Below are 27,998 nucleotides of genomic sequence, written 5' to 3'. Positions count from 1 at the left end.
TTAACATTAAAAAAATAAATTTATCTCAAATCTCAAATACTGAAGAATAAGCATACAGATAAACAGCACAAAGAGCTAATTTGAACTTGAAAAATGACTTAAGACAGGCATTCTTCTGGCAATACTCTTGTTTACAGATATTTTTAAAACACATTTTTAAAGACATTTCTCCAACATTCACAAAATGCAAAAGCTATATTTGCAACACTTATAAATAAATACAAGAGCTTTAGAAAGCATCCAGTTTCTTCCTAAAATTACTTGATTAAAATTTGCACAAGTCATGGTTATCCAACTCCATTTCCCAAAGATATGACATATAATTATATGACATTCTTCTTTGACATATTATAGACAAACGTAACTCAAAAACACAGAAAAATTATCAATTCATTTTGTGTTTTGTCACATCATATTTCATTCTTTTTCTAATCAACAAGGAAAAATACACATGATATATGTATATATGATTTTCAGAAATAAGATATTTCAACTTTTATCTATAATTTGTTCAAAACCTCAGGAATTCAATAGGTACATTATTATTTTAAACAACACTGTCAGTTTAAAAATAAAGACAATAACTTAGAGGAGGGACCGTAAGATATATTTTTGGCCATAAAGCCTGCGATGTAAATATCTAAGGAGGTTAATGATTCAGCAGATTCTGCCTGAGCTATCACCAAATGAATAAAAAGGCAAAAAACAGATTTTAAATTCCCGGTGTCTACAAAGTAAGAGCCACAGTTGTTTATTCAATTGTCTCCAGCTAGATTTAAGTTCCTGTGGTACAGTGATTCAGTCTACCCCCTGATGAGCGCATTTAAGACTCAAAAAATATCTTTGAGATCGAATTTAAGATGTTCATTTCACAGATGAGGAAAATGCTGCCTGGAGATTTACAGGGAAGCTAGAAACAGATCCAGGACATGGATCGCAGTTCCGGATTCCCAGCTAAGCTCTTCCGGGAACATGTTCCCCAGGGTGAGAGTCCACGTAATTTAGTGCCGCTTGGTTTCAGAGAATGTTGTAATTTCAATATAAAGCAAAGCATATACTACAACCAAATCAGAATTACTAATTCACTTCAAGGGTATTCAAGGGTATACCTGATTCGCTTTTTGGGTTTAATGTGAACATAAAATAAATATTACGACTGTTTAAATGCCATTACTGTGAAGATATTCCCTCTCAGCTTAGAGACTCACGACACGAACAACATTTAGATTCTCACTGTAAACAAAATGCAGTGGTAGGCACTGTGGAAACACATTTGGTCCTGTTCTCCGTACCCTGAGCATGTAAAAGAGCAGGCTGTCCCAACAGCACGGAGCCTATGCGCATTCTTGGTGAAGAAGAAAAGAACCTACTCTCATGATACACTGTGGGACGCAGACCTGGGCACAGTGTTCCTCAGAGGATAATGGTCATAAAAAACGATGCTGCGGAATTAGAACAGACAGCATTTCAAGAGGTCTCTACTCAGTGGGAACCCCTAGGCTATCTGAAGTTCTTATAGAGTCCGTACCTCTAGGAATCTTCAAGATAAAAGTATATATAAGGTGTGAAAAGTATATATAAGGAAATCATGAAAAAGCCAGTAACACATAGGATGAAATTTTCCTACTAGAAAGTTGTATATTGAAAGAGTAAGAAAAGCAATGGATACAAAACTATTCTATTTCAAGTTGGAGTGAAAAAATATAGTGTTCATATTCACACCGTGATGGGAAGGCAGCACAGAGAAGAACTCGAGGGAATGAGTCTGTGTCTGGGCTCCTTCACTTAATTGGAACATAGCCTAAGACCAAAGTTATGGGTTCAGTCTGCACACATTTATGGCCATTGACAGTACCTGTTACAAAGCATTTTCTAACAAGAAGGTATGAAATGGGAAAACCGTAGAGGTCATCTGGAAGGGTCACTTGGTGGGTTAGAAATGTCATATTGTTTTACTGTATTCACACGGAGGGGGCTTGGACAGCTGGTCTGAACGATGGAAAGAGAGACAACTAGGAATATATTGTATACCTAGTTCCACTGGATAGTTTTATACAAATGAACTGCATGTACTGCTATGGGACTTGAAGGGATTGGGACTGCCATATTATTATTTTAGAAAGCCTTCTAAGCTTCCATTGTCTACAGAAAGAAAAACATTTACTTTGGAAAAACAAATGTCAAGAAGCTTACTTTTAGATCAACAATATAAGATGGGACACTTGGATAAATGTGTAGTGTTAAAATGATGTGAGCAGAAGTATTTTAAGCAAAATGTTGCTTAATAACAATCAAGTAAAAACAGTAACTGCAGTTACAAGTCACAAAATAATTTTCAAGTAAGTGTCCATTCCCCATAACCCATAAACTAATCTTTACTACTCAGTTATCACATGATATTAACTTTTCCCTTTACCTCAAATTGCTAATTCTGACTGCTTAGACATGAGAATAGTTTTTGATTCCTGGTCTGTGGGACTATCAACTGGTACCTGTAGAAAGAATCAGAAGATAAAAAATTTGTAGTACATATGTGACATATGCCATTATGACAGATCAACAGTTGGTTCACGAATGAAAAAAAAAATAACTGACTAGATAGACTGGTTTACACTTACTCTATGCACACATTTCTCAATAGTATAGTCATAAAAATATTCATTACTTACAGCTTTAATATCACCATTTGTAATTCCTTTGTTGATATTGTGTCTTTTCAGATCCGACTTGATCAACGCTGAAAACAGAAGTGGCAATGGAGTTACCACAGAGTATGTACAAATATACATTTTTCTAAGCAGTGCGAAACAAAGTCTTTTCTGATACTGTAAATGTAGCATACTATAGTACCATAATATTCTACAACATCCTTGTAGCCTGAAACAATAACATTTAAGCCATTAACTTAATTAGCAAGTCATTCATTAGTGAACAAATACAGGACGCTAAGGACCAAGAGACAAAGATGAAAAGCGCAATTCTTCCATAATGGGCCCTCTAATCTAGAGAAATGTTGACATTCAAACAATTAGAACACTGCATAACAACTGCAGGAATGCAGGCCTGCACAGGGTGCATGGGAGCGTGGGGGAAATGCCTGTGTCAGCTGGAGGAAATCGGGGAAGGCTTGCAAAGGAACATATTTGAACTGAAGTCTGAAAAATGAGTAGGAACTTGTCAAGCAGATGAGAGGAGAGAGGAAGGCATTCTAGGCAGACAGAAACCAGTATATGCCAAGAAATCAGGATAGGAAGAGTACAGCCTATTCTTGGCACTCAAGGTAGTTTGGGATCATTGGAGCATCAAGCACAAGAGGGAGGTGGCAGGACATGAGGCTGGGTTGGTGACACTGCATCTGAGTAGGGGGGACATGATCAGGCCTGCACATCTGGGAGCTCAATCTGGCAGCTGCGTGGAGGACGATCATCAGCAATGAGACCAGAGGCAGGAAGGCCAGTCAAGGGGCTTTCATTCTGTTGAGAGATGGTAAGAGCTGAATGTGTGAGAAATGGTGATGGAGGAACAGAGTTCAGAGATATTTTAGAGCAGAACCAACGAGAGCTGTCAGTATTGGAAAAGCAAAATGCACTGCATTCATTCAAATGTTAGTTCCTATGTCAAAAAGAAGACCTGCCAACAATTACAGGACAAAAATGTAAAAAAAAAGGTACCACCTTCACCACACCTCAGGAATTTCCCAGCCCCTTTTCCTGTCTATACAAATGACTACCGAATATAAATCCATCACGCTTTCTCCAGTAAAATACTCAACATATGAGAGACATCAGTCAGCATTTCTGGATGGTCAAAGTATCAATGCAAAATTAATTTTAAAGATCTTTTTTTCACTTTTTAATGAATTTTCTGGACTTCGGTTTTTTGAATTAACATTTATTAGTCATTATAAAATAATATGAAAAGAGAATACAAAACTGCTCCCTTTTTTTTGGTGCAACAATAACACTCTATTTGACAGCTATATGTTATTTCCCTAGAAATTAAGAACCAACAAGGAATTACTTGTGACAGATCAGCAGTTAAGGCAGTTAATGTATCAAACTACATACATTCAGTTAAAAAACATTCAGTTTTGTATGTTTTATTTTACTAACTGAAGAGAATGGGAGAAAACTCCTTCACGGTAAGATATTTTTCTTCGAGGAAACAGGGTACAATCAGTTCCTTTGAGTGTACGAATCAACGATGGTGACCTTAGGTGGTTGTGTATTTCCAAAATAAGCGTTTATCATTGGTAAGAGTGGTGAGAGTTCATACTGGGCGTTTCAGAAAGAACAATCAGGTATTCAACAAACATAAAAAGAAGTCTTGGTTCATGTATTTCTGTTAGATTCCATCCTTGAATTAACTTAGATTAAAAATAATCATCCCTCTTCAAGTCTCCATGGCTTCTCTCTCATGTCGGTAAAGGGATGCAGAGAGAAATTAACAGCGTGAAATAACAGGAGAGGCCAACATGGGCCTGGAAGTGCTGCTGGACATAAATCTTGCTTCTAAATCCATCCTTATACCCATGTGCCTGGATAAAGTATGGATGAAAGCCCTTTACAAGCTCTCTTCCTGGAGAGTGGGCACTACTCTCCTCCCTGCCCAGGGCTACCCTGATTATTCCCAAGAAGAACTGGCAGACAATTCCACGTGCTGTTTACAACACCACCACCGACTTCTTACCACGGTTACCATATAATAACAAAAGCCTGCATGATCAGGCCTGTCCCATGTGCCAGACACTAGAGCTTTTCATCAGCCATCTCAGTCAGTCCTCATAGCAACTCTCTAAAGCAGGCCTTTAATACCCTGATATACAAAGGAGAAAAGGAGGATGTGAGAGGTTAACTTGAGTAAAGTCACACAGCTAGTGAGCAGCGGAATCAGAACTTCAGGCCAGGTTTGTCCATTCTAGGTCCTGACCAACTCATTCCAGTGGTTTTGTTTTCTGTGCATAGTAATTGTACTGAATTTGAAATCTCAAAAGTGAATCACAGATTCATATCCTTGGAGGCAAACAAAAATATCCTACTTTTTAATCTTATTTTTTTTCTTGTGTTTTACTGAGCCACTGAGAAGCAATATAAATAAAAACTAAATATAAAGACAATGTGACACAAGCACTTTTGGCAGGCAAATATCCTAACTTACCTGTTAAAATGATGCCTACAAACATCCAAATACAGAGAAAAATGTTTCCTGCCTGAGGACCATAGGCTGATGTGAGCCTTCCTTGTGCCAACGTGAAAAAAATTCCAAATATCTAAAATAAAAGAAGAGAAATAATTTTTAATAAGTTTGCTTCTTTAAAATAAATGTAACAAGTTTCTTCTAGCATGGAAACTATAGTCAATATCTTGTTGTAACCTATAATGAAAAAGAATATGAAAATGAATATATGTATGTGTATGTATGACTAAAACAATATGATGTACACCAGAAATTGACACACTGTAAACTGATTATACTTCAACTTAAAAAAAAAAAGCAAAACTTTTCAACTTATATGAAGTTCAAAAAAAAAAAGTAATTTTTTTCCCCAGAACTTTTCTTAACTATTTTATTCATATGATTTGGCTTCTAGAAATATGCACTGAAAGGTGGAATTTTTAAAACAGAAACTATGGTCAAACTTATTATCTGCTGGAATATTTGGTAAACTAATCATTTCAGATTTAAGAGAAATCAGATGTTTACCTGTGCAGCAGCATTAAGAAGACCAGAGGAAGTACCTTCAGATTCTGGGTAAGTAATTTCAACAGCAAATTCAAAACCCAAGGGGAGGTAACCAGTCATGAAGAAACTAAGAAAATAAATCCAAAATTACATAAAGAATCATTAGAAGGACTCTATCACATATTGATGCAATTGCTCTACTTCTCAGACCTACTCTAATGACCAAATAAGTGAATGTTTTGAAGTCGGTAAGTGCAACGAAGGCACTATTATTATTCACCAGTTAACCCAAGGACATGAGAACTGAGAAGTGAATTAATGAATTAGGAAGCAAAACAATTTCTAATTTTTTCCTGAGAAAAATTTACCTCTGGTTTTCTAAGTGAATTGTCTTTCTAGCCAAATAAAGCTACTTGGATTAAGTAGGGCTTATCCATTTTTCATACAGCATATACCAAAAAAATTTTTAAGCTGTTTTTTATAGTTCTAAAGAATTACATGAGGGGAAGGTATAGCTCAGTGGTAGAATGTATGCTTAGCATGCACGAGGTCCTGGGTTCAGTCCCCAGTACCTCCATTAAAAAAAAAAAACTTAAAATAAATAAATAAATTTAATTACCTCCTCCCCCCAAAAACCCCCACAAAATAAAAGAATTACACATTTACATGCACAGGATAGATCCTTTAAAGTTTAAAATATTAAAGAAACTTTTAAAACATTAAAACCCACAGTAGTAATACCTCAGGATTATAACAATGCTATCATTCCTCTGAAACATACTTGATGCTTACCCGAGCAACCCTCCAGTAACAAACACGATGATAATGTGTCCAAGGTCTAGGGTGAAAGTAAATATAACCATTCCAACAAAAGACGAAATGTAAACTGTCAGAGTAGTGTGTCTAAAACAAAAACAACAAAACTGTTAGTATTTGGTTGGGTTTTCTTAGGCACATAAAATCATGTAGTTAGCTGTTGCTCTGTCTATACAATAGTACATTCTTCCAGTTTCAAGATCCACCCTTTCTTATCAATGGAAAATGATTCCACCAAAGCATGGACTTTAAAGATTAAATTTAAGTTTCAACAGCAGCAGATAGCAAAACCCACATCATATCCAATGCTCAGACAGGAAGGAATACTCATAGGGATAAAACATTTTTATGCCACCAAATGGCATAGTTCCCTACCCGCATTTCAAGATTCAGGTCAAATTCCACCTCTTCCAAAATGCCCTTCCTAATCACTGCAGCTTGCAAGATTCTCTCTTCCAAACGCTCTAATAATTTTGTCTACATAATTGGCACTTGATATCCATTTTGGTCTGTTATATTATTATTTAACTTTTCATATATGAACACCTTATTTTTCCCAATTAGGCTGCAAATGTCCTAAGCACAGGGATCATACATTGCTTGCCATGATTCCTAGCTCAGAGTGATGCGCACAACAGGGGCTTGGTGAATGAATGGTAGTTACCCTGAGAAGAAAAGTAGGGCAACAGAGAACACATATGCTTACCTATCCAGTTTTCTAATTATATAACGGGCCAAAGCCTTAACAAATTTAATCCTTTATGCTCCCATCATCTACAAATTTAACAGTTCCACTCTAAGCTACTATTTCATAATAATGAAGCCACAGTAAGTGCTGTCTTAAATTATGGGAGAACCATCTTCGAGAATTTCAAGATCAGAGGCACTTTGGAAGGGTTCAGATAATGGTATCAAATGTATCTTGGGACTTGAAAGGTGCATAGGACACATTTCCATTACTTCATTCATTCCTTTTGTTTCATTCCCTTCATTCATTCACAGCTCCATTCATTCATTTCTCCCAAGTAGCTGGGAAGTTTCTGTTAAAAAAAATGTAGCTATCCTTTTAAGGCCCAGGGACAAAGATGTTGCGTCTGAGATCCCTTTCTCAGTCTCCCAGGTGGCATTACTCACTTTTTCTTTTGTATTAGCATTTTTCTGGTTCCATATAGATGTACAATTAATATAGCATTTTCATATTATGTATTACAGTATTATAGTTCAGTGGTGCTATAATTCAGGGGCATTTTAGCCAAAAACTTTTTACCAAAAAAGCCTTATCCCCAATAATAATTTTTTGATAGTAAAGAACTTTTATTTGTTTGTCTTTAATTTACAACATGAGAAAAGAGCAATATAGAGTCACTGTCAAAAGTCCAATGTTTCTCAGAAAGGGCTCTTTTTGGGATAGAAATGATCCATTTCTGAAGCAGTATGTAAGGGGAAGAAAGTTCATAAGGTATCCAAGTTCTCGGATTTGAAATAAATATGACCAATAAGATAATACACAAACTACTGAAACATTCACAAGTAAAGGGAACTTAAGAGTGTCTAGAACCCAAGTCTTTTAGTAATAACAACACTTTGTAAATTTCTTAAAATAAAAAGCAAAGGTTCCTTTAAAATCAAAATACCTTAGGGTGTACACTACACATCTGCCTACTTTCACTTACTTGTATGTTTTGGTATAATCCAGCCATAAGCCACAAAGGATAGAGCCCACCATTCCAGCCAATACGAGTGTTAGCCCGATCCTTCCAGCATTCACTTCTTCTCCCTTAAAACAGTTTTCAAAAGAAGTTAATCAGATACTTCTAGTTCAGTCCTTCATTCTCACACCTTCTTATAGTCAATGGAAATAATCAGATAAAATTAAGCATATAATGTAACAAGATTTCAGCACATGTGTTAGGGCGAAGGGGTAGGGGGCAGGCAAAGCACATATAAAGGACATTCTACATTAAAAACAAAAAAAATTACCCTGATTTATGGGAGAAATCAAAAAGAAATTTTTTCTTGATCTTTCATGGTTAGAAATGATTTTTGTTAGAATTCTTAAGTAATTCACAACGTCTGAAAAGGAGGTTAATCTAATAACTTTTACATATTACAACTGAGTTCTACTTTCAAAAGCAAAGAGAGGTCAGAACTTGATATTTACTTCTTTATATTTGTGTTGGTTTCTTTTAAATTTTGTTCTCTATCTTTTCCCATATAACCAATCACACTATCTCTTTAAAGAAGAATTAAAAAAAAAAAAAAGACTGATGTATTGTCAAGGCAATAATGACTTCTGCTTTCCATGTTGTATTTAATAAATTGTATTAAGTGTATTCTCAATTAAAGCAAATATAAATCTTTTACAGCAATAAGATGATAAATCTTTAATCTCATGATCATGCTGATAGGAATTACATTGCTAAAACATTCTTGGCCAGGCATGTAACACAATATAGACAGAAGTTTACCTCATAATATGTCAGTATCATTTGATTTAATAATGTTGAGACTGAATAAAATGCTCCAGTCATGATACCTATAACAATAAACAGAAAACCATAAATATACCATTTGCCAGTTCATAAAATGACATGGAGCACTCTGTGACAATTGTGAAAATACAACATCTTCTTAGACAGCTGACAGAAGGAATTAAGATCTCTTGCTATTCCCTTTCAGGATATGGACTGATCAATGTAACACCTAAACTTATCATGATTAGTAGAATTCTGATTGTAGATTTCTGTCATTTTACCATTTCTTATTATTTAGATTCAGACATACTGACCAGAAATCATAGTCCCATGCATAACACTGTATATGACAATCACGCCAACAGATTGCTTACTGAGAGCTTAGTTAAAGCATCAAGACAAAATCCTTACTTCAGAGATCTCACCTCTGCATCAAAGACTTACAAGGTAATTAGTAAGACAATGTTAATTTAAGAATACTTTAAAATAGAAAAATAAAAGCATATGGTTATCAGGTTTGATATCTTGAGAGCCTATGACTAGGTTTGAACCCTGGTGTTTCTTCACACATATTGTATGACTTTAGGTCTAAGTCTCCTAACCTAGCTGAGATTTAAGTTGACTATTTTTCTATTATTAAATATTTCAAATATATAAAGTGTTGGTGAATAATTTAATAAATATCCTTACTCATCACCCATCATTGTCAAACATCAACATTTTGCCATCTTTGCTTCAGATTCATTTTTTTTTAGACCTTCCTTAATCCTATTCTTCCTCAGAGGTAACCCCTATCCTGATCTTAGTGTTCATCATTTTTTAGATATTATAATATATGTGTATCCATAAACAACAGTTAGAATTATTCTGCATATATTTAAACTTTATAAATAATAAATTTATTTGTATCTATCTGCAGCTTGCTCTTATCACTCAATATCATGGTTTTGAGATTTACCCATGTTGATACTTTCAGTTCTAGTTCATTAGTTTTCTCTGCTGTATAATAGTCTGTTGTGTGAATACACTCCAATTTAATTATCACTTATCCTAAGTCAATAGACACTTTAAGGTTTTTTACAGTTTTTCACTATTAACAACAATAGTGCAATGAATATTATGTTTTTGTTTTGTTTACATATAAGGTTTCTCTAAGTATATATAACTAAAAGTAGAACTTCTACTTTCTAGATCTAGCCAAATTGCTCTTCAAAATGGTTGTACTAACAGCAGAGTTCCTTTACTCCACATACTTGACAATTTGTTTTCATCAGATTAAAAAAGAATTTTTTTTTTGCCAATTTAAATGCATGTGATATCATATTTTACTCTGGTTTTGATTTGTGTTCCTTGATTACTAGTAATGTTGAGCATCATATATGAACAACACACACACACACACACACACACAAACATATAAATGCCTTCTTACTTCCCTGGACTGTTTGCTCTTTTCTTATTAATTAGTAGGAGTTATTTTTATATTGTAGGTACTAAGCCTTTGTTAGTTATATGTATTGCAGACATTTTCTCATAGTCTATGTCTTACTTTTAAATTTTTGGTATCTTTTTAGAAAATACCATTTTAATGTAATCATACTTATCAATCTTTTTCTTTAGGGTTTCTGTTTTTTGCATTAGGAAATTTTTTTAAGAATAGTAAAGATGGTTTCCTATATTTGCTTCTAAAATGTTAAAGTTCTGATTTTTACCCTTTGGTCTTTATTCATAACTCATTTTTGTGCATGATATAAAGGAGAGACCTTTATTTTACCTTACTTTTCTCATATGGATAATCGATTGTCCCAGGGCAATTTACTATAAGATTATCTTCTACAAACATTAAGTTTTCATATATGCATAATGTTCTAACCATCACAGCTGAAATATTCTAGTGTTTCTCTTTCAGGTACTTAGTGGCATAGCCATATGACTTTTCTCTTTTAATTGAAGTACAGTCAGTTACAATGTGTCAATTTCTGGTATACAGCATAATGTCTTAGGCATGCATATATACAGATATATTCATTTTCATTAAAGGTTATTATGATACTCAATATAGTTCCCTGTGCTATACTGAAGAAATTTACTTTTCATCTATTTTTATATATAGTGGTTATTATTTGCAAATCTCAAAACTCCCAAAAATCCAAGAGTCTGGATAAAGAATTACAGTAACGAGGAATACTATTACCTGAATCTAGAGTACAGTATTTGTCTGAGTTTCAGACAGCAAGTAGCAATAGTTGGGATAGTAAGGGACCATGTTTTCTCCAAATAGCCCTAACTCAACAAACAAACAAACAAACAAACAAAAAACCCCGCAAAAACTGTCTTAGTCTATTTGGTTCCTGAATTATTTGGACACTACAAAATCCTAAAAACCTGTCCTCAGAGTGTAGTCCCTATCCAGACTATCCCATGTGCAAGTCTGCTCCGACCTTACATATACAATATTAGGCATAGAGGCGGACAGGTACGCTTCCAAAAGGTGTGACGTGATTCTCACTCAATCAGACATTATGGTCCCTAACCATGCACCCCTTTGGTGATGAATATGATGTAGAGAAACTTCTCCAACTGTCCTGAGGAATATTTTTCAACTCTCCACAGTGTTTCCCAACTCCTTCTTCCAAATTCTTTCAACAAATAAACTCTGTTCAGTTTCTGAAGCCTGTGTCCATGTCTGGCCTCTCCATCAATCCAAATCTACCACTGGGATTTGTTAATACCATGGTCCTGCGAGGTTAACCGGCCTTATTACAATCCTGAGTCATCCATAAACATGGTATATTCCTCTGCTTAATTTAGATCTTTTCTTATGTTTTTCAAAGTTTTATAATTTTACAATTTATGAAGTAATTTTGGTGATTTATTCCTAGGCATCTTATACTTTTGATTCCTGTTATAAAAGGTATCTTTTTATAGGAATGCAATTAATATTTTCACATTGTCAGGTATCTAATAATCTTGCTGAACCCATCCATATTAGTTCTAATAGAGTCTGTAGGTTCTCTTGCATTATTTTTGTAGACCATGGAGTCAGCAAACATTTCCTGTAAAAGGCCAGACAGTAAATATTTTCAGCTGAGGTGGTTACTCGGTGCTGCCCTTATAGTTCAAAAGCAGCCATAGATGATATGTAAGTAAACAAAACTTTATTTGTAAAAACAGGCAATAGCTAGATTTGGCTCATAAGCCATAGTTTGCTGACCTGTGGGATACATAATTATATTATCTGTGAATAAGGGCATCTTCTTCCTTTCCAACTCATATACTTTTTCTGGTAAATATATATATTTTTATTGAAGTATAGTCAGTTTACAATATTGTGTCAGTTTCTGGTGTACAGCACAATACTTCAGTCATATAGGAACATACATGTATTTGCTTTCATATTCTTTTTCACCATATAGTTCCCTGTGCTACACAGTATAAACTTGTTGTTTATCTATTTTATATATATAAGTTAGTATCTGCAAATCTCAAACTCACAATTTATCCCTTCCCACCTTCTTCCCCTATTGATAACCATAAGTTTGTTTTCTATGTCTGTGAGACTCTTTCTGTTCTGTAAATAAGTTCATTTGTTGTTTTTTTTTTAGATTCCACATATAAGTGACAGCATATTTTTCTTTCTCTCTCTGGCTTACTTCACTTAGAATGACAATCTCCAGGCAAGTTCATATACTTTTAATTTCTCTGTACTACTGGGCCAGCCAGGACTTCCAGCTGGACGCTGAATAGAAGTGATGACAACAGGCATCTTCATTTTAAGGGATACTTCTTATGGATTCTTAAGGGGACTGCGTCTAAGGTTCGGCTTTCAGAATTACGTTTGCTGTAGGGTTTTCATAGATGAACTTCATCTGAAAGGTTCTGAAAGTTCATTTTTCTTCACAGTTTGCTAAGTCTTTAATCCATGAGTATTGAATTCTATCAAGTGCTTTTTCCTCAGCTACTGGATAAAACTTCCTCTTTGATCTCTTACTGTGGTCAATTATATTAATATATTTCTAGTACTAAATCATTTCTCACTCCTGAGATAAACCAAAGTTGGTCAGGATGAATTATCATTTTTTATAAATTGCTGGATCAGGTTTGCTAATATTTTATTTTGGATTTGTGTATCTAGGCTCTTAAGGGAAATTGGCCTATAATTTTTCTCTTATACTCTCCTTGTCTGATTTTGATATCAAGGTTATAATAGCCTCATGAATAAGTTGCAAGCGATAATAAATAAGTTACAGATGATAACAGTGTTTACTTCCAGGGAGGGGAACTGGGTGACCTGGGGACAGAGATGGGGGAAGACTGACTTTTCACTGTGTATCCTTTTTACCTTTCAAATTTTATAAAATACATGACAAAACGGAGAATTAAGAAATGAGAACTTAGTCTTCATTTATAAAATAAGTATAATAATCTTTCTATGTCAAAAAGTTAGATGAAATAATATATATGGAAGTCCTTTATACATTTCATGCAAATTTTAAATAAACTTTCACCTAATACTTTACATATAATCACGCAAGTGCTAAATAATGTGATAAAAAGACAAAAAGGCTCCACAGAAATCAGAGTATTCAGAGAAGATACCATTACAGGCCCTTGCTCATGCTATATTGCCCTCTTCCCCATGATTTACTCAAATCTGACCCATCCTTCAAGACCAGGCTCAACCACCACCTCTGCCTGCCATCCACACTCTTCCCTTCACGTATCCTGCCCCAGTTCTGTATTCTGAAGGCCATGAGCGTGCACTTGTAATACAACTTCTCTTGTGTTGTTACCTTTTTGATAGATAACTCTTGTGCTGTTGTTTACTTTTCAGATGGTTATATCAATCTCCCCAACTGGTTTATGATTACTTTGGAGTGGAAATCATATATCATGCTTCTTTCTAATCAATACAGCATCTAGGGCTCTATGACATATTTAGTTGATATTTGATAATTACTGGTGGGATAAATGAATAAATGAACAAATGACAGAATGAATAGTGAGGCAATGTTAAGCTAGCTCTTAAAGGATTGCTTAAGAAAAAAAAGCACATTTCAGGTGAAAGAAATAGCAGCAGAAACTGTTACAGAGACTAGAATTAACAGTGTATATGTATGCAGAGGCATGTTTGTGTGTGTGTGTGTGTGACATGGGGTTGATTATAAATTTGGCTGAAAGAGAATTCTGTATCAGGAAACACTGAGAGGTAAAAGAAGGAAAGAAGCCAATGACAGGCTGACAGGCTAAAGGAATGAATCCACTCTAATAGATAATAGTGAGACACTGTATTTTCTCTACTTCCTAGTTATGAATTTTAGGTTTAAGTAAGCAGCGGAGATAACCAGCAAAATTAAGAAAAGGAGCTATGGCATGCTAAAGTATTTAATGATGAGATGATTTAATATCTGGGATTTGCTTTAAAATATTCCAGGAAAAAATTAGAGAAAATAAAAGCAAACTTGGTGAAATGTTGGTAATTGGTGAAGCTGAGTGCTGATGAGTACACAGGAATTCATAAAATTAAATGTTCTACTTTTGTGTTTAAAAATTTTCACTAAAAAAGGGTATGGGGAGTAATCCTGGTAAAACAGTAAGAGTTTAGGTCAGAGCATAATTTGTTACAGCTTAGAAAACAATTATGTACTAGGGTGTGCACTCCCTAAAAAAATGTAAAGAAGAAAAAAGTCACTTCTGAAGGCAAGTAAGACAAAAATAGGGGGTATTGATTAATATAAAATGTTAATATAAGAAACAAAGAGTCAGAAGACTCTGAAGGGAATCAAATGTGTTGGTGCCTGCAGTCAAAGCTACAGTGTTAGGATGGGTATCTGTCTCTACAAGGATGAGATTCTGACTGCGCAGTCAAAATAGACTACAGTTAGCATAGGGTCAGAGAAAGGAGTTATTGATACATTTCCCATATGCTTTAGTGATCAAAACTATAGTTCATAAAGGACCTAAAACACCCTGGGAGAACTCACAAAAGATGACAGTGCTTCTCTAAGTTCTATAATTTTTTTGTTTTAAAAGTATGTAAGAAAATCCATCCTAAAGTTTCTGCTTTTAGTTCGAATTTTATGACCCTGCTATCATTATAATTACAGATTTAATAAACCTATCTCATTATCTCATTAATTAAAGCTCAAACCACTAGATTAAAGGAAAAAAACCACAATGCACAAAGGTTTACACAGACATCAAAGAAAATAAAGGAAAATTGCTTACCGTAAGTGACCAGGAGAAGCACAAAAGGAATGTTTTTGAATAGATTCCTTATTGATTTCACATAGGAGTACTTTTCAGGGGGACTGTCCTGGAGAACTGCTTGAGCCTGACTTGGTGGATACTGAGGTTTTTCTTTGAATGCTGAAAACATACATGAAAAGGTAATTAAGTATATGTGTCTTCCTTAGTAAGGAGACTAAATTCAGGTTAAGTTTAAAAAGGTAGTAAAAGGTTTTATAGAGAGGTTTTTCATTGTCACTAATTTCTAAGTGAAGAATAGTTTGGTATTATCATCTCAACCTGCTGAAACTGACTAAAACGCATGGATTTGGCCAATTCACACAACTGAACTGCAAAACCATCAATACTGTGTTACAACCTTGCCCAGTGATTATTCCATTTTTAGTTAAGCAAGATTAATTTTTATTATATTAAATATTCAATAATTCTATTTCTAAAGTTGGTTCAATGTTTAATTAGAGGTAACATTAGATATGAGCAAGCCAATATGTTATTGAACTTTTTAGAGGACTGTCTTGTGTTAGTAGATATTTGCTTCTGAAATTTGACATAAAGTTTATCATCTGACCCAATTACCCTTCTAGAACTGAAAATGTCAAGGTGGATTCATGGGAGCAGAGCCAGGTCCTGCTTGCTGACTCACTGTAGCTGCATATGGAAAATCCAGGGGTAGAGCTGAGAGACATAAAAGTGTGACATCTGGCTTTTGGTACTGTAAGTTCTAGCTCTGCGCATTTCTCTGGAGTTAAGAGATAGATCTCACAGCTTCTCAGCTAGACATTTAGAGACTGCCTTGCTGCTGGGCAGGGAAGGATCTACTAACTTCTAACAGATGGCTAGGGAAAGATTTCTGTAGGGTTTGGCTAGCCAGGAGTCAAGACTTCTTGAGAGAAGAGCTGATCTGCTAAGATTTGGCTCATCAGAAATTAAAACTTAGTTTTAGTGTTGACTCAAAACTTTAAACTAAAATAGATGGAAAATGCTCTATTTCACTGAATCTAAGACAGTCTGATGTTAGCACTCAGTGATCTTGGCAGGTATCAGCAGAAGGTTTTAACATAACCATGTCTCAATTGCCAACAACATTATATGTCGTTGATTTTTTTTTTATTATTGTGGTAAGAACATTTAACATGAAACCTACCCTCTCTTAACAAATTTTTAAGTGCAAAGTAAGTACTGGTAAGTACAGGCATAACGTTACACAGCAGGTTTCTAGAACTTTTCATCCTAGATGCCACTGATTGCTTATTAAAGGTATCTCAATTTAAGAGATTTCAAGAAAAAAAATGTACACTTGAGAATACATGAAATAGGGTAAATTCAAAAGCCAAAAAAGAAAGTAAATAGATTCAGAAGAAAGTTTGTTTTAAGAAATATTAGAATTTCCTCTTTCTCTTTTTTCTTTCTTTTTAAATAGTGGCTATTTCCTTCTTTCAACAAGGAAGGCCTGCTTTGTAGTCTGAAAGTGTGCTAGATCTGATGGACCTGACTGTCAAATTGCAATCATGTAGAAATTTTAAAATAATACAGATTTTGAGATTCTACCCACGGCTCAATGAACCAAAACCTCCAGAGGAGAACTTGAGAATCTGTATTAAACACAAAACTCAAACCCAGTCAGGTTTTTAAATCACTGCAAAATAAAGAAATGGTCCTTAAAACTTCCATATATTGTAAGTCTGATCTCCTGTTTATTGCTAAAAATTTAAAAGTTACAGTTCTTGCTTATCAAAACACTGATTCATTATGATATAATAAAACATCAAACTAAAACAGACTTCTGTTTTTACAGGTTTCACAACTAATTCAAGAGGAGACATAACTCATAAATATTTACTTTTAATGTCCTTACTTTGGAGGACTGACAGACACATGTTTAAGTTGTTGCAATTCCTCCTCGTCCTTTCACCCTATGTGCTCCTTGCACTGTTGAGGACATCTGTTGTCCTTTCCTGAAAGTCTCTTTGTATCCTAGTTAAGTTAGGAGATATCTCTTTTTATTAATATTGGTAAAGCAGAACTCACACGGCTGTAAAACAAAGTTTCAGAATGTAAAAACTATGTTTACAAGGTAGTCATGGATATTGAATGAGTTTTAAGTTTCTTACTTTTTTATTTGCTATGGTAAAATAAGTCTAAATGGCTCAGATTTGAACTTAAATGCAAAATGAAAACAATTTCTACTAGTTTTTAACTCCACTAGACTTATTTTTTTGAATGCAAGTGTTATCTTTTAGTTTCAGGAAGTCAATTATCCTCTTGGACAGAATTAGCCTGTATCTACATGCTACACAATATAGTAAAGTTGAGCTTAAGTCTGAAGAAAAAGAAAAAGGAACAAAAACGTATTGGTCTATGACCCTGTTTACGTTGTATTGCTCCTTTCAAAGGATGAAATATGGCATTTTCTTTCTCTCTCTCTCTCTTTTTTTCTTTCTCTTTTAAAACTGAAAAACAATTGTTTTCTTCTACCCTCTTCTCCTCTCCCCACCAAAAAGTTGTGCCAATAAAATAATTAACTGTTAAAACAGTTATTATCCTCCTTTGGCAAAGGGCATGGAAAGCAGCCAAAGGATTTTGGGTATCACATTGAAACTTTTTCTCCCAGGATGAATAAGTAGCAAATCTATTGTGTTTAGGGTCACTTCTATTGTCTGAAATTAGATTATAATATTATCTTTTGATTTCATTATTTATGCCTGTGTGATGCAAGCAGACATTGTACATATTAACATATTTTAAGACAAACATAGGTTTGAATCCTGGCTCTGCCTCATCTCACTGTATGATTCTGAATTCTGAAGTCAATTCCCACCTCTCAGCTAAAGTTTCTCATCCATAAAATGCAGACAATAACAACCAACTGCTATGAGAATTATATGATATATGTAAAGGAGTCTTGTAATTACTGACTACTACACAAAATATACTGTCTTTTTTGAGGAATATTTATCTTTAAAAATCAGAGACTTGGGCTTGAAATTCTTATAGACTAAGTAAAATGTATTTCTATTAAAGTTTATAATAGCAGCCAATATATAAATATCCTGAATATAAGAAACAAAAGTAAAATTATGCGTACATGTTATATACTCATGTGTTTAAATACCTTAGTATTAAATATTTTGACTGCCATTACTTCTAGTTTCTGTCATCCACTCATTTTAGTGAATCAGCATGGTAAGGACTTCAGTTGACATACTTAAGTGATATAGTTTACTGTTCTCTGTAAGAACAGCTTTCAAGTACGACAGCATTACCACTTATATAAGAGGAATTTGAATTGAAACAAAAAATAAGGCTAAGTAAAAATTAAAATGACATATTTGTATATGCATCATTTTATTAATGGAGTTAGACTGCCTAGGCTCATATTCCCCTTTAGTATTTACTAACTGTGACGATGGGTACATTAAATTTACTTAAATTCTGTGTCCCAGTTTCCTCATCTGTAGAATGGGAATAGTAACAGTACTACCCTTAAAGGGCTGTGAGGATTAAATGAAATACAGTGTGAAGTGTGGTTTTAAAAATGTTTGGTACATATCAATCAAACGTTAGAGAGCATAATCGTGTTCTCTCAATAAGAATGGGGTATTAGTATGAAATTCAGGAGGCTGGGGTTAATTCCTAGAAATGCTAGATGGCTCACACTTACATGTAAACTCCATGAGGAGAGTGATAGGATTACACGCATGAACCCTTATTACATGCATGAAACCTCAAGAGAGTATTTTAGAAAGACTGCTGGATACTAATTTGGTATATGTGACATTGCTGAAAAGCATCAGCAAAACTAAATTATTTTACAAGATTTAGTTGGGCTTCCAAAGTATTTCTGGGTAGAATGTAGAGGGAAGTAGGATTGTCTCTTAGTAATTAAGGAATTTAAGGAAATAAGGATTTTTAAAATAATCTATATTCTCCTTCATAGCAAATATATTTCATTAGGAAAACAGATAAATTTTTAATTTAAATGTCACAATTTTCAACCAAGACTTTTATATCACAACTGTGTATTATTTTGCTTTTATACTATGTTTGGTATATTACAGGTCACCAAGCAAAACTTGACAATGAAGCTTTTTCTCCCTATTCCCTTTCCATTCTATTTCCCCTCCCCCCAGCTTCCATTTCTACTGTCTACTCATAAACCATGAGTACATAAATAAGTAAGTATGTACAGAAATAGCTCTCTTTTACTTTCTCAAATAACACAGGGTAATATGCTAATAACCACACCTATTGTTTTTTTTTGTCCCACTCCTTGACAAATAAAAATGTTCTACTTTTATTTTTAGCATCTCATACATATACATATGTTTAAACACAAATGTGTCATATATATAATTTCATATCTATAGATATATACAATCTATTATTCTCTCACTTCTTCTAAAGAGACAAACAATTGAAGGCAATAAAAAAGGAAAACCAGAATTTATTTGATGATACATAAACAATCAAAGGAAAGAGGATTTTATATTTTAATAATCCCTATTGCTAATAGAAGGTCCATTTATGCAAAATATACATAAACTATACTTCATATTTCATCTAGCAAATCAAATATGGCTACCAGAAAAGTGGATGTAAGAATTTGTTTTTGAAAAATATACATTTCTTTTAAAACTGCTAAACTGCCAAAACAGTACAGGGATAGTTTGTCCTTTTTCAATAGTCAGCACACAGCAAATGTGCCACTCCTTAACTGAAACATAAAAACCAAACATAAGTAGATTGGACATGTCTGAATACTTTAAAGGCTACCAAGAGAATATTTTGTTCATTATCTCAAGGGAAATTAAATATGTGGGCTGGGTTTCCTATACCTGAATCCAGCAACTTCATCTCTAAAGGCAGTCTCTATCAAAACACTCCATAGTCTTTAGCACACGTTTTCTTCGAAAACTGAGGATTTCATATCTGGTGATATGAATTTTGAATTTTGAAACTTGAATTTTTCATTACTATTATAACCATGGTAAAAATTAATATATAAATTTTAAAACTCCAGCTACAATGCAATTTAACTGTAAAATGTTTTTTAATTATAAAATTTAATGATTATAAAAGATGACCTTTCAACTTTAAAATTCCTTTCCTCATCAAATCAATTTAAGATTTACTCAGTGCCCAAAGGGCAACAGTCTAATGTTAGCAGCTTTATTACTTAAATCAGCTTTACTTATCCTTTCCCCTGAAGTCAAAATTGTTTCCCATTAAAAGTAAACTTTAAAAAGCCGACCTTCCCAAACCTTCTTCCAAAATGATGATGGCTGCTTGCAGCTGATTTTGACTGGCCGCTTCAAGAGATAGGCCCGGACGAGAGGACTCAGGGACGAATGGTGGCAGCAGTACTTTGCTGGAGTGGCCTAACAAGCAGATAGTTGCCACAGTTTGAAATTCTGCTGAACAGCTTTGCTGCTGCTCAGGAGCATTCACTGGTCAACATTTCAGACCCAGTTAATTGTTAAAGTGGGGATCCTTAGGAGGACTTATCATTTAAAGGCAGGTTGTAGCCTATTTGCATCATTTCAGAGCATGACAAGAACTTGTTCCTGGCTGGGTTAGCGTAAGATGCAGAACATCTAGACTAATATGCAAAGACGAGGCAGGTGTTACGTTTGAAACCAACAGTTATCAGGGAAGAAAAGTTAGTAGGGAGATAAATGAGATGAATTAGTCTTCAAAACCTTTACAAAATTAAAACAGATGTAGTGGACCAGAACATAACCCTAGGGTTGTTGCATTCATTACCTAAATAAGAAAGTGCACAGCAAGAATGAAACAAGCAAATAGCACTTGAGATGCTATCAATACAAATCTTCAGGGTCCGTTATTTTTATTTTCATATGTTTGTCATGCATTACCTATTTAAGCTATAGGAAAAAGAACTCACTTACCAATTACTGTTAAAATAAATAAAAGCGTGGCGACGGCTGACGTTCCATAAAACATGATACTGATATTACAAGCCAGAAGTTCTGTGTTATTCTGTGTATTGGGCACCAAAACTGGTGGTAGCAAAAAGCCAACTGCAGTTCCAAGCTGTAAAATAAACAGTCCTGTTAATTCTTTCTTCTTATTATAAAAGAAAAGAGTACGTACTGGCAATTAATGCAATATAAAGATGACAGCTAGTATATGTAAGATGCCTTTGTAAACTCTAAAGCACCATGTTCTAATTTTTTTTTTAACCATTGTACTGTTAAAGAAAAATTGCTGCAGGAGGGTATAGCTCAAGTGGTAGAGTACATGCTTAGCATGCACAACATCCTGGGTTCAATTCCCCAGTACCTCCTCTAAAAATAAATAAATAAACCTAATTACCTCCCACCCCCCCCCAAATCGCTGACAAATGTCTTCTCTAATCAATAACATTTACTAAACTTTAATCACCAAAATGATGCTGAAATAAATTTGTGTTAAGATACAGGCTACTTACAATCAAAAAGGGAAATAAGAATACACACACCAAAAAAATGCTAAGAAAAGACAGCCTACAGAACGGGAGAAAATATGTGCAAATCATATATTTGATAAGGCTCTACTATCTAGAATAAATAGAGAACTCTTACAACTTAACAGCAAAAACACAAACATTCCAGTTCAAAAATGGGCAAAGGACCTGGATGGACATTTATTCAAAGAAGATATACATGTGCCTGACAAGCACATGAAAAAATGCTTAACTTCATTAGTTACTGGAGAAATGCAAACCAAAACCACCATGAGATACTTCATACCAACTAGAATGCATATAGTAAAAAAAAGAAAAACAGAAAAAAAAATGCTGGCACAATATGGAGAAATTGAAACCCTCATACACTGCTAGTAAGACTGTAAAATAGTGCAATGTACAGGATAGGTAAACAACAAGGTCCCTGTATAGCGTAGGGAACTATATACAATGGCTTGTAGTAACCTGTAATGAAAAAGAGTATGTATATATATGTGTAACTGAATCACTGTGCTATACACCAGAAACGAATTCAACATCGTAAATCAACTATATACCTCACCAAAAAAAAAAAAAAAAGAAAAAGATTGTACAATAGTGCAGTCACTGTGGAAAACAATTTGACTGTTCCTTTAAAAGTTAAACATATACCATATGACCTAGCAACCCCTCTCCTAGGTATGCAACCAAAAAACCTGAAAGCAGGTCTTAAATATTGTACCTGAATATCCACAGCAGCCCTATTTGCAATAGCCAAAAGGTGGAAACAACCCACATGTCCTTCAATGGACGAATGGATAAACAAGATGCGGTGTGTCCATCCAACGAAATATTATTCAGAAAGAATGAAATCCTGATATACACTGCAACATGGATGAACTGTGAAAACATGTTAAATGAAAGAAGCTGGACACAAAAGGTCACATGTAGTACGATTCTATTTATGTGAAATATCTAGAATAGGGAAATCCATAGAGAGCAAAAGCAAATTAGAGATTGCCAGGGGCTAGAGGGTGGGAGGGATAAGGAGTGACTGCTAAGTGAGTGCTGGGTCTTCTCTGAGGGCAGATGAAAATGATTTGGAACTAGATAGAGGTGATGGTTGCACAACACTGTAGAAGTACTAAATGCCGTACACTTTTAAATGATTAATCTTATGTTATGTGACTTTTATCTCAGTTTAAAAAAATAAGGCTGACTATGATCATCACAACAAGAAAACTAAAATCAAAGTATTAAAGGAGGCTCACTGGGGAGAGACATCAGATTCTTTAGGGGATGGAGGTGAGAAGGATGGGCCCAAGATAGGCTTCAAAAAGGAGGCTGAGGCAGGGAGAGTTTACCAAATATTTCATTTGCTTTCTTATAAAAAGCTGGATAGAGACAATTAAACAGGTAAGGATGAGAGAGTGTGGTTAAGAGCAGTACTGTGATGGAGGGGTAGAGGTGCCAAAACCAGGAAGATCATCCAAAGAACACTGCTCAGAATGAAAGGGGCTCTATGAGCAGTTGAGCTGGACAACAGGGGTACACCTGGACTATTCCAAGCCAACTGGAACATATGGTCACCTTAGCTAAGACAATACTTTGGAGGACCACCTTGTAGAGACTTGGGTTCAGGAAAAATTTCTGGAGGAGCAAAGATCTGAATGAGAAACTGGAGTTAGCCAAGTGAAGTAGAAATGTTCCCAGCCAAGAGGACAGCATGTACAAAGGAAGGAGAGAGCATGACCTTGTGAGAAACTGTAAGTAGTGCACAATTCCCCTCAGAGCAAAGAAACAGTCTGTACGTGAGGTATGGGGGCTGTGCAGAAAGGTGATGCTGAGGAACTGGTGGGAGGCAGACTGGAGGGACTCACTTCTTCACATTAGAGACTTTGAACTTTATCCTAAAATCAATGGAAGTCACTGCAGGGGGCAAGGGAGTGTGCAAGACAGATCTGCACATTAAAAATACTATACTGGATGAATGTGGAGAACTGAGGGAAGAGAGCAAAAGCTGTGGACAAGAAACTGACCAGTATCTATGAGTCTGAAGCTTATTCATTCATTCAGTAAATTTTTATGAAGAATTACAGGCACTATAACAAATGCTGGTGATACAATTCTGTACATTCAGACCAGGTACCTATTTCATGAAACTTAAAACCTAACAGTACGGATGGGAGATAAGTAATAATGAACTATTAACATATAAACATAAATCTATCAGATGGTGATAAGCACTACATAGAGAATTGAAGTATAATGATGTAATGAGAGTGACTGGGCAACTTTAAATGGGATCCTCAAGAAATTCCCCTGAATGATATTTAAGATGAATTTAAACTGATAGCTGAGTGACAAGAAGGATATAATGTGATCTGAGGAGGAAGAACATTCCAGGCAGAGAGAATGATTCTGCAAAGGCCCCTATGCAAAATGCAAGTTTAAGGAACCAAAGACATCTTAGTAAGGTTTTGTAATCCAGAGTAAACCATTTAGGTTTTATTTTAAGAACTATAGGAAATCATTGGCAAGTTCAAAGCAGAATAATGACATGATCGGATCCATGTTTTATAAGGTTCTCTTGGGTTAGTGCCTTGGCAGTGTAGATGGGTAGTTAAAAGATAGGGTTCAGGAATCAGACCTGAGTGTGAATGCCGCCACTAATTAGCTGTGGGACTTTTGGAAAGTAATTTCATCCCTTCAAGTCTGTTTCTGTACGTATAAAATGAGGAGACTAATATTTCCTACCTTACATAATTAAATTAAATGAAACAATGTGAGTAGCATGGTGCCAGGTTCTTCGTGAATGCTCAGTAATGTTGACTGTAACTATGAAAGATCACTCCATAATCTAGGCTGAAGATGCATACTTGGGGGTCATAAGCAAGTGCACAGCTACTGGAGCCAAGGGAGAATGAGAACACTTAGGGAGGATGTAGGAGGAAGGCCCAGAAGTGTGCTAAGTTTTAGAGGGAAATCTGCCTATGAGAAAAATTTTTATTTATCATCCATAAAATACATAATCCATAGATATGGAGTTGATAATATATTTCTATTATGCTCAATGAAGTATTAATCGAGTGTAATTTTCTAAATGTAAAATACTTTCAGGAAACAGTTCTTATCAAACATGCAGAAGTAACCAATAAAATATCAGTCACAAATTATTCTGGATGTACAACTATTATTTCAAGCTATTCTTTTTGCACTTTTAAAAGAAGTAAACATACAGCAATGACCCTACACGTAGAGTTAGTCTTTACATGGGTTTTCTTTGGGGGGGGGGGATGGAGGAGGTTTATTAGGTTTATTTATTTATTTTTTAAAATTTATTTTTAGAGGAGGTCTTAGGGATTTAACCCAAGACCTCTTGCATGCTAAGCATGTGCTCTTCCACTTGAGCTATACCCTTCCCCTTACATGGATTTTATATAAATCTTACTGTGATCTTGAAACAAGTGTTAGACTGGAAGTGAGAAAGTAACATTCTTTTGTTACACAGCTACCTGTAGTGATGTATAGAGAGGTGAAGTTTTTGGTATATGGATTTGTAACTTGATTCTCCTCAAGTTGAATGAACACTCAATATAATTTACATAAAATATCATAGGACTCCATATGCAAAATTTAAACTATACTAAAAGAACCACTCTACAATTAAGGGGAAAAAAAAAACCACACACACAAAACATTCTACCTAAAAATGCTACTAGAATGCTAACTGAATTTGAACTATGATGCTGGCAAAGACTAGGAGATACCTTAATAGAGACTTGGCAAAATAAGCCACCCTTTTATTACAGTGGATTCCATGATCTGTGATTTGTGTTGCATTTTCATACTGTTAAAAATTAGTAATTGGACTCAGTAATGCTGTGAGGTCTTTATCACCAGAACACTTACTTAGCAATTATTTATACATGTCTGTTATGTTCCAGATACCCTGCTGACTGCTAATATGTAAGATTAAACAGGAGCTGTTCATGTTGACCACTCAAAATAAGAACAAACATAATCAAACATCTTCTTTTCACAAAAAAATACTGGTGACAAAAATAATACCTACCTTAGTCTTATTCATCATTGCAATGACAAGTTTTTTATGACATTAGGCATACATGGGACAATACAGTTAATAATTTTATAGGTAATTCTCGAAGATGACAAGGCGATCATTTTAAACTGGTTTTGAAAGTTCTGTCTTTACAAGTAAATTAAAACCCCTCTTTAATCCAAGACTGCTTCCTATTTTATGACTACCCATCTCCTCCCCTTCATTTATAGAATGCCTCCTCAGGGTTCATCCATATGCCTAGCTCACATGGTCTACGACTTTTTATCTGGTCCTTAAGGATCCGATTTTCATCCATCACCCTAGTCCTTACCTGATTACCTAGCACAGCGGTGGCACAAGCTGTGGACACCTCCTTGGGCCCAAACCACACTGAGGCGATGTGGGAAGGCAAGCCGAGGATGAACACCTGGGCCACGGAGCACAGGCACTGGCCCATCATGGTGACCCAGAAGAGATGCTGCTGCACGCTGCCGCACTTGATCCAGGCGCCCAGGCAGTTGAGGCCGGAGCCCAGCAGGGCGGTGAGCCGCAGGCCTCTGGTGTCCAGCAGCCAGGTGGCCGGGAAGATGAGGGGCACGTAGGCCAGCATGTACACCATGGACAGCCAGTCGATGTGCAGCGAGGATACATTGTAGAAGTTCTCGAAGACGTTGCTGATGATGCTGTACTGGATCCACTGAAAGGCGTTCACTAGCGAGTACAGGCTGAAGATCAGCAGCACCACAAAGCGCCTCGGGGAGAGCGCCGTCCGCGGCACCAGGGTGTCCTCGGCCCCCGGGGTCTCCTCGCCGGGGCCCCTGGGCAGCAGCCAGGCCTGGGTCTCCTCCTCCGGGGCCGGCGGAGTCTTCGGCCTGTCCAGGGCTCCGGAGGTCTCCTTGGGGCTACCCCGAGAGACCGCATTCAGGGCCAGGGAGCCGGCTTTGGGCCCGTTCTGCGTCTCCGCGCTCACCTTCCCGGCGGGCGCTTCCCCGGGGACCGGGAGGTATCCTATTGCGGGCGGGTGCCCGGGTACCACCGCTGCCCCCTCCTCCTCGTCCGGCCGCGCCATGTCCCTGGGCTCCCCGCCCTCCTCCCAGGCCTGCACCCCCGGCCCAAGACCCGAAGCCCTCCCGGCACCCCAAGCCCAACCCTTTGGCCCACCGCTCCTGCGACTCGTTCCCCGGCAGAGTGAGTCCGGGTGGGAGCCGGGAGCCGGGAGCCGGGAGCCGCGAGCCGCGAGCCGCGAGCCGCGAGCCGGGCTGCCTGAGTCAGCAGGAGAAATCGTCGTCCGCGCGCGCGGCCGGAGCGGCGACCACCCAGCGCGAGGCCCGGCTGGAGAGCGCAGCGTCACTGCGCGGTGACGGCCCGCAGGCCAATCAGCGGGCTTCGGGGAGCTTCCGTGAAGGGCGGGGCGGGAGCGAGTTCGCCGGGAGGCAGAAGAGGAAGGCCAGCCGGTGTGCGAGGCTCGGCGCTTTCCTCTTGAATGGCTGCGAAAACCCGAAGCCTTCCGCCCTGCGGTTGGCCGGTGGGAAGCAACCGGCGGGTTGGGCAACTCGGGACTGGGAGCGAGGGGGTGGGAAAGACAGCTGGGAGACAAAGAGGCAGACATCAGCGTCTCCACCGTGAGGGGCTCCCCTTGGGCTGCGTCCAACACTGGCTGAGAACGAATTCGGCCTCTTGGCCCAGAGCAGCCGTCCGTCAGCATCGGACCCTGCCTTTAGAGCAGACAGGACCACGTTTCGTAAATGAGTGCTATCTCGGCAGAGGGAAAACATCAGAAAGCGTTCTAATCCAAACAAAGATTTCTTCAGAAACCTTACGAAATTGGAATCTCCTCACCCCCACCTCGCTGACGTCTGAGGCGAGTGAGACATGTGTGAGCAGGCTCTGTCGTTCAACATTCTCCCTTGGGCCAGCACTTGTAGTTAGTATTTACTGCACACACTTATTCAGCGGGTTCCAGGCACCAAACTTGGTTTGAAAGGTAACAGACACTGTCATGGGCTCTGGGGAATGAAAAATAAAACATCAGACATAGTCCATCTTCTCAAGAGCACACGTAGTCTTATGAGTCTTCCTGGGCTAGAGGAAAATCAGTCCTGCTACTTCTTGGGAAACTAATTTTGAACGAGGGGGGGGAAAGGCTGCAGACATTGTTAAAATGAAATTGAAACTAGAGGTATCTCACAATGAATTTAATCTTAAAAAGTACTGCTGTTTGGAACCCTAAACCTGATACACTTTCTTTTTATTGCCTCTTAACATTATT

The 27,998-nt window shown here is 36.6% G+C and overlaps 1 protein-coding gene across 1 annotated transcript; it reads right to left on the bottom strand.

The window, feature by feature from the left end:
- FLVCR1 (FLVCR choline and heme transporter 1) lies at window positions 1–27,104 on the bottom strand. The gene is made up of 10 exons (XM_072948512.1): window positions 26,061–27,104; window positions 21,131–21,275; window positions 15,201–15,341; window positions 8,967–9,034; window positions 8,172–8,275; window positions 6,475–6,585; window positions 5,704–5,809; window positions 5,158–5,269; window positions 2,670–2,737; window positions 1–2,492 (listed from the first exon to the last, which is right to left on the bottom strand). Exons 1-10 carry the CDS (start codon window positions 26,796–26,798, stop codon window positions 2,418–2,420), a joined length of 1,668 nt encoding a protein of 555 aa, XP_072804613.1. The 5' UTR covers window positions 26,799–27,104; the 3' UTR covers window positions 1–2,417.
- Window positions 27,105–27,998: the final 894 nt, after the last annotated feature.

This window comes from Vicugna pacos, chromosome 23 (genome assembly GCF_048564905.1).
Source record: "Vicugna pacos chromosome 23, VicPac4, whole genome shotgun sequence".
NCBI classification, from domain to species: domain Eukaryota; kingdom Metazoa; phylum Chordata; class Mammalia; order Artiodactyla; family Camelidae; genus Vicugna; species Vicugna pacos.
The sequence above is the reverse complement of the archived record's forward strand: the minus strand, read 5'-3'. Positions and strand labels throughout refer to the sequence as shown.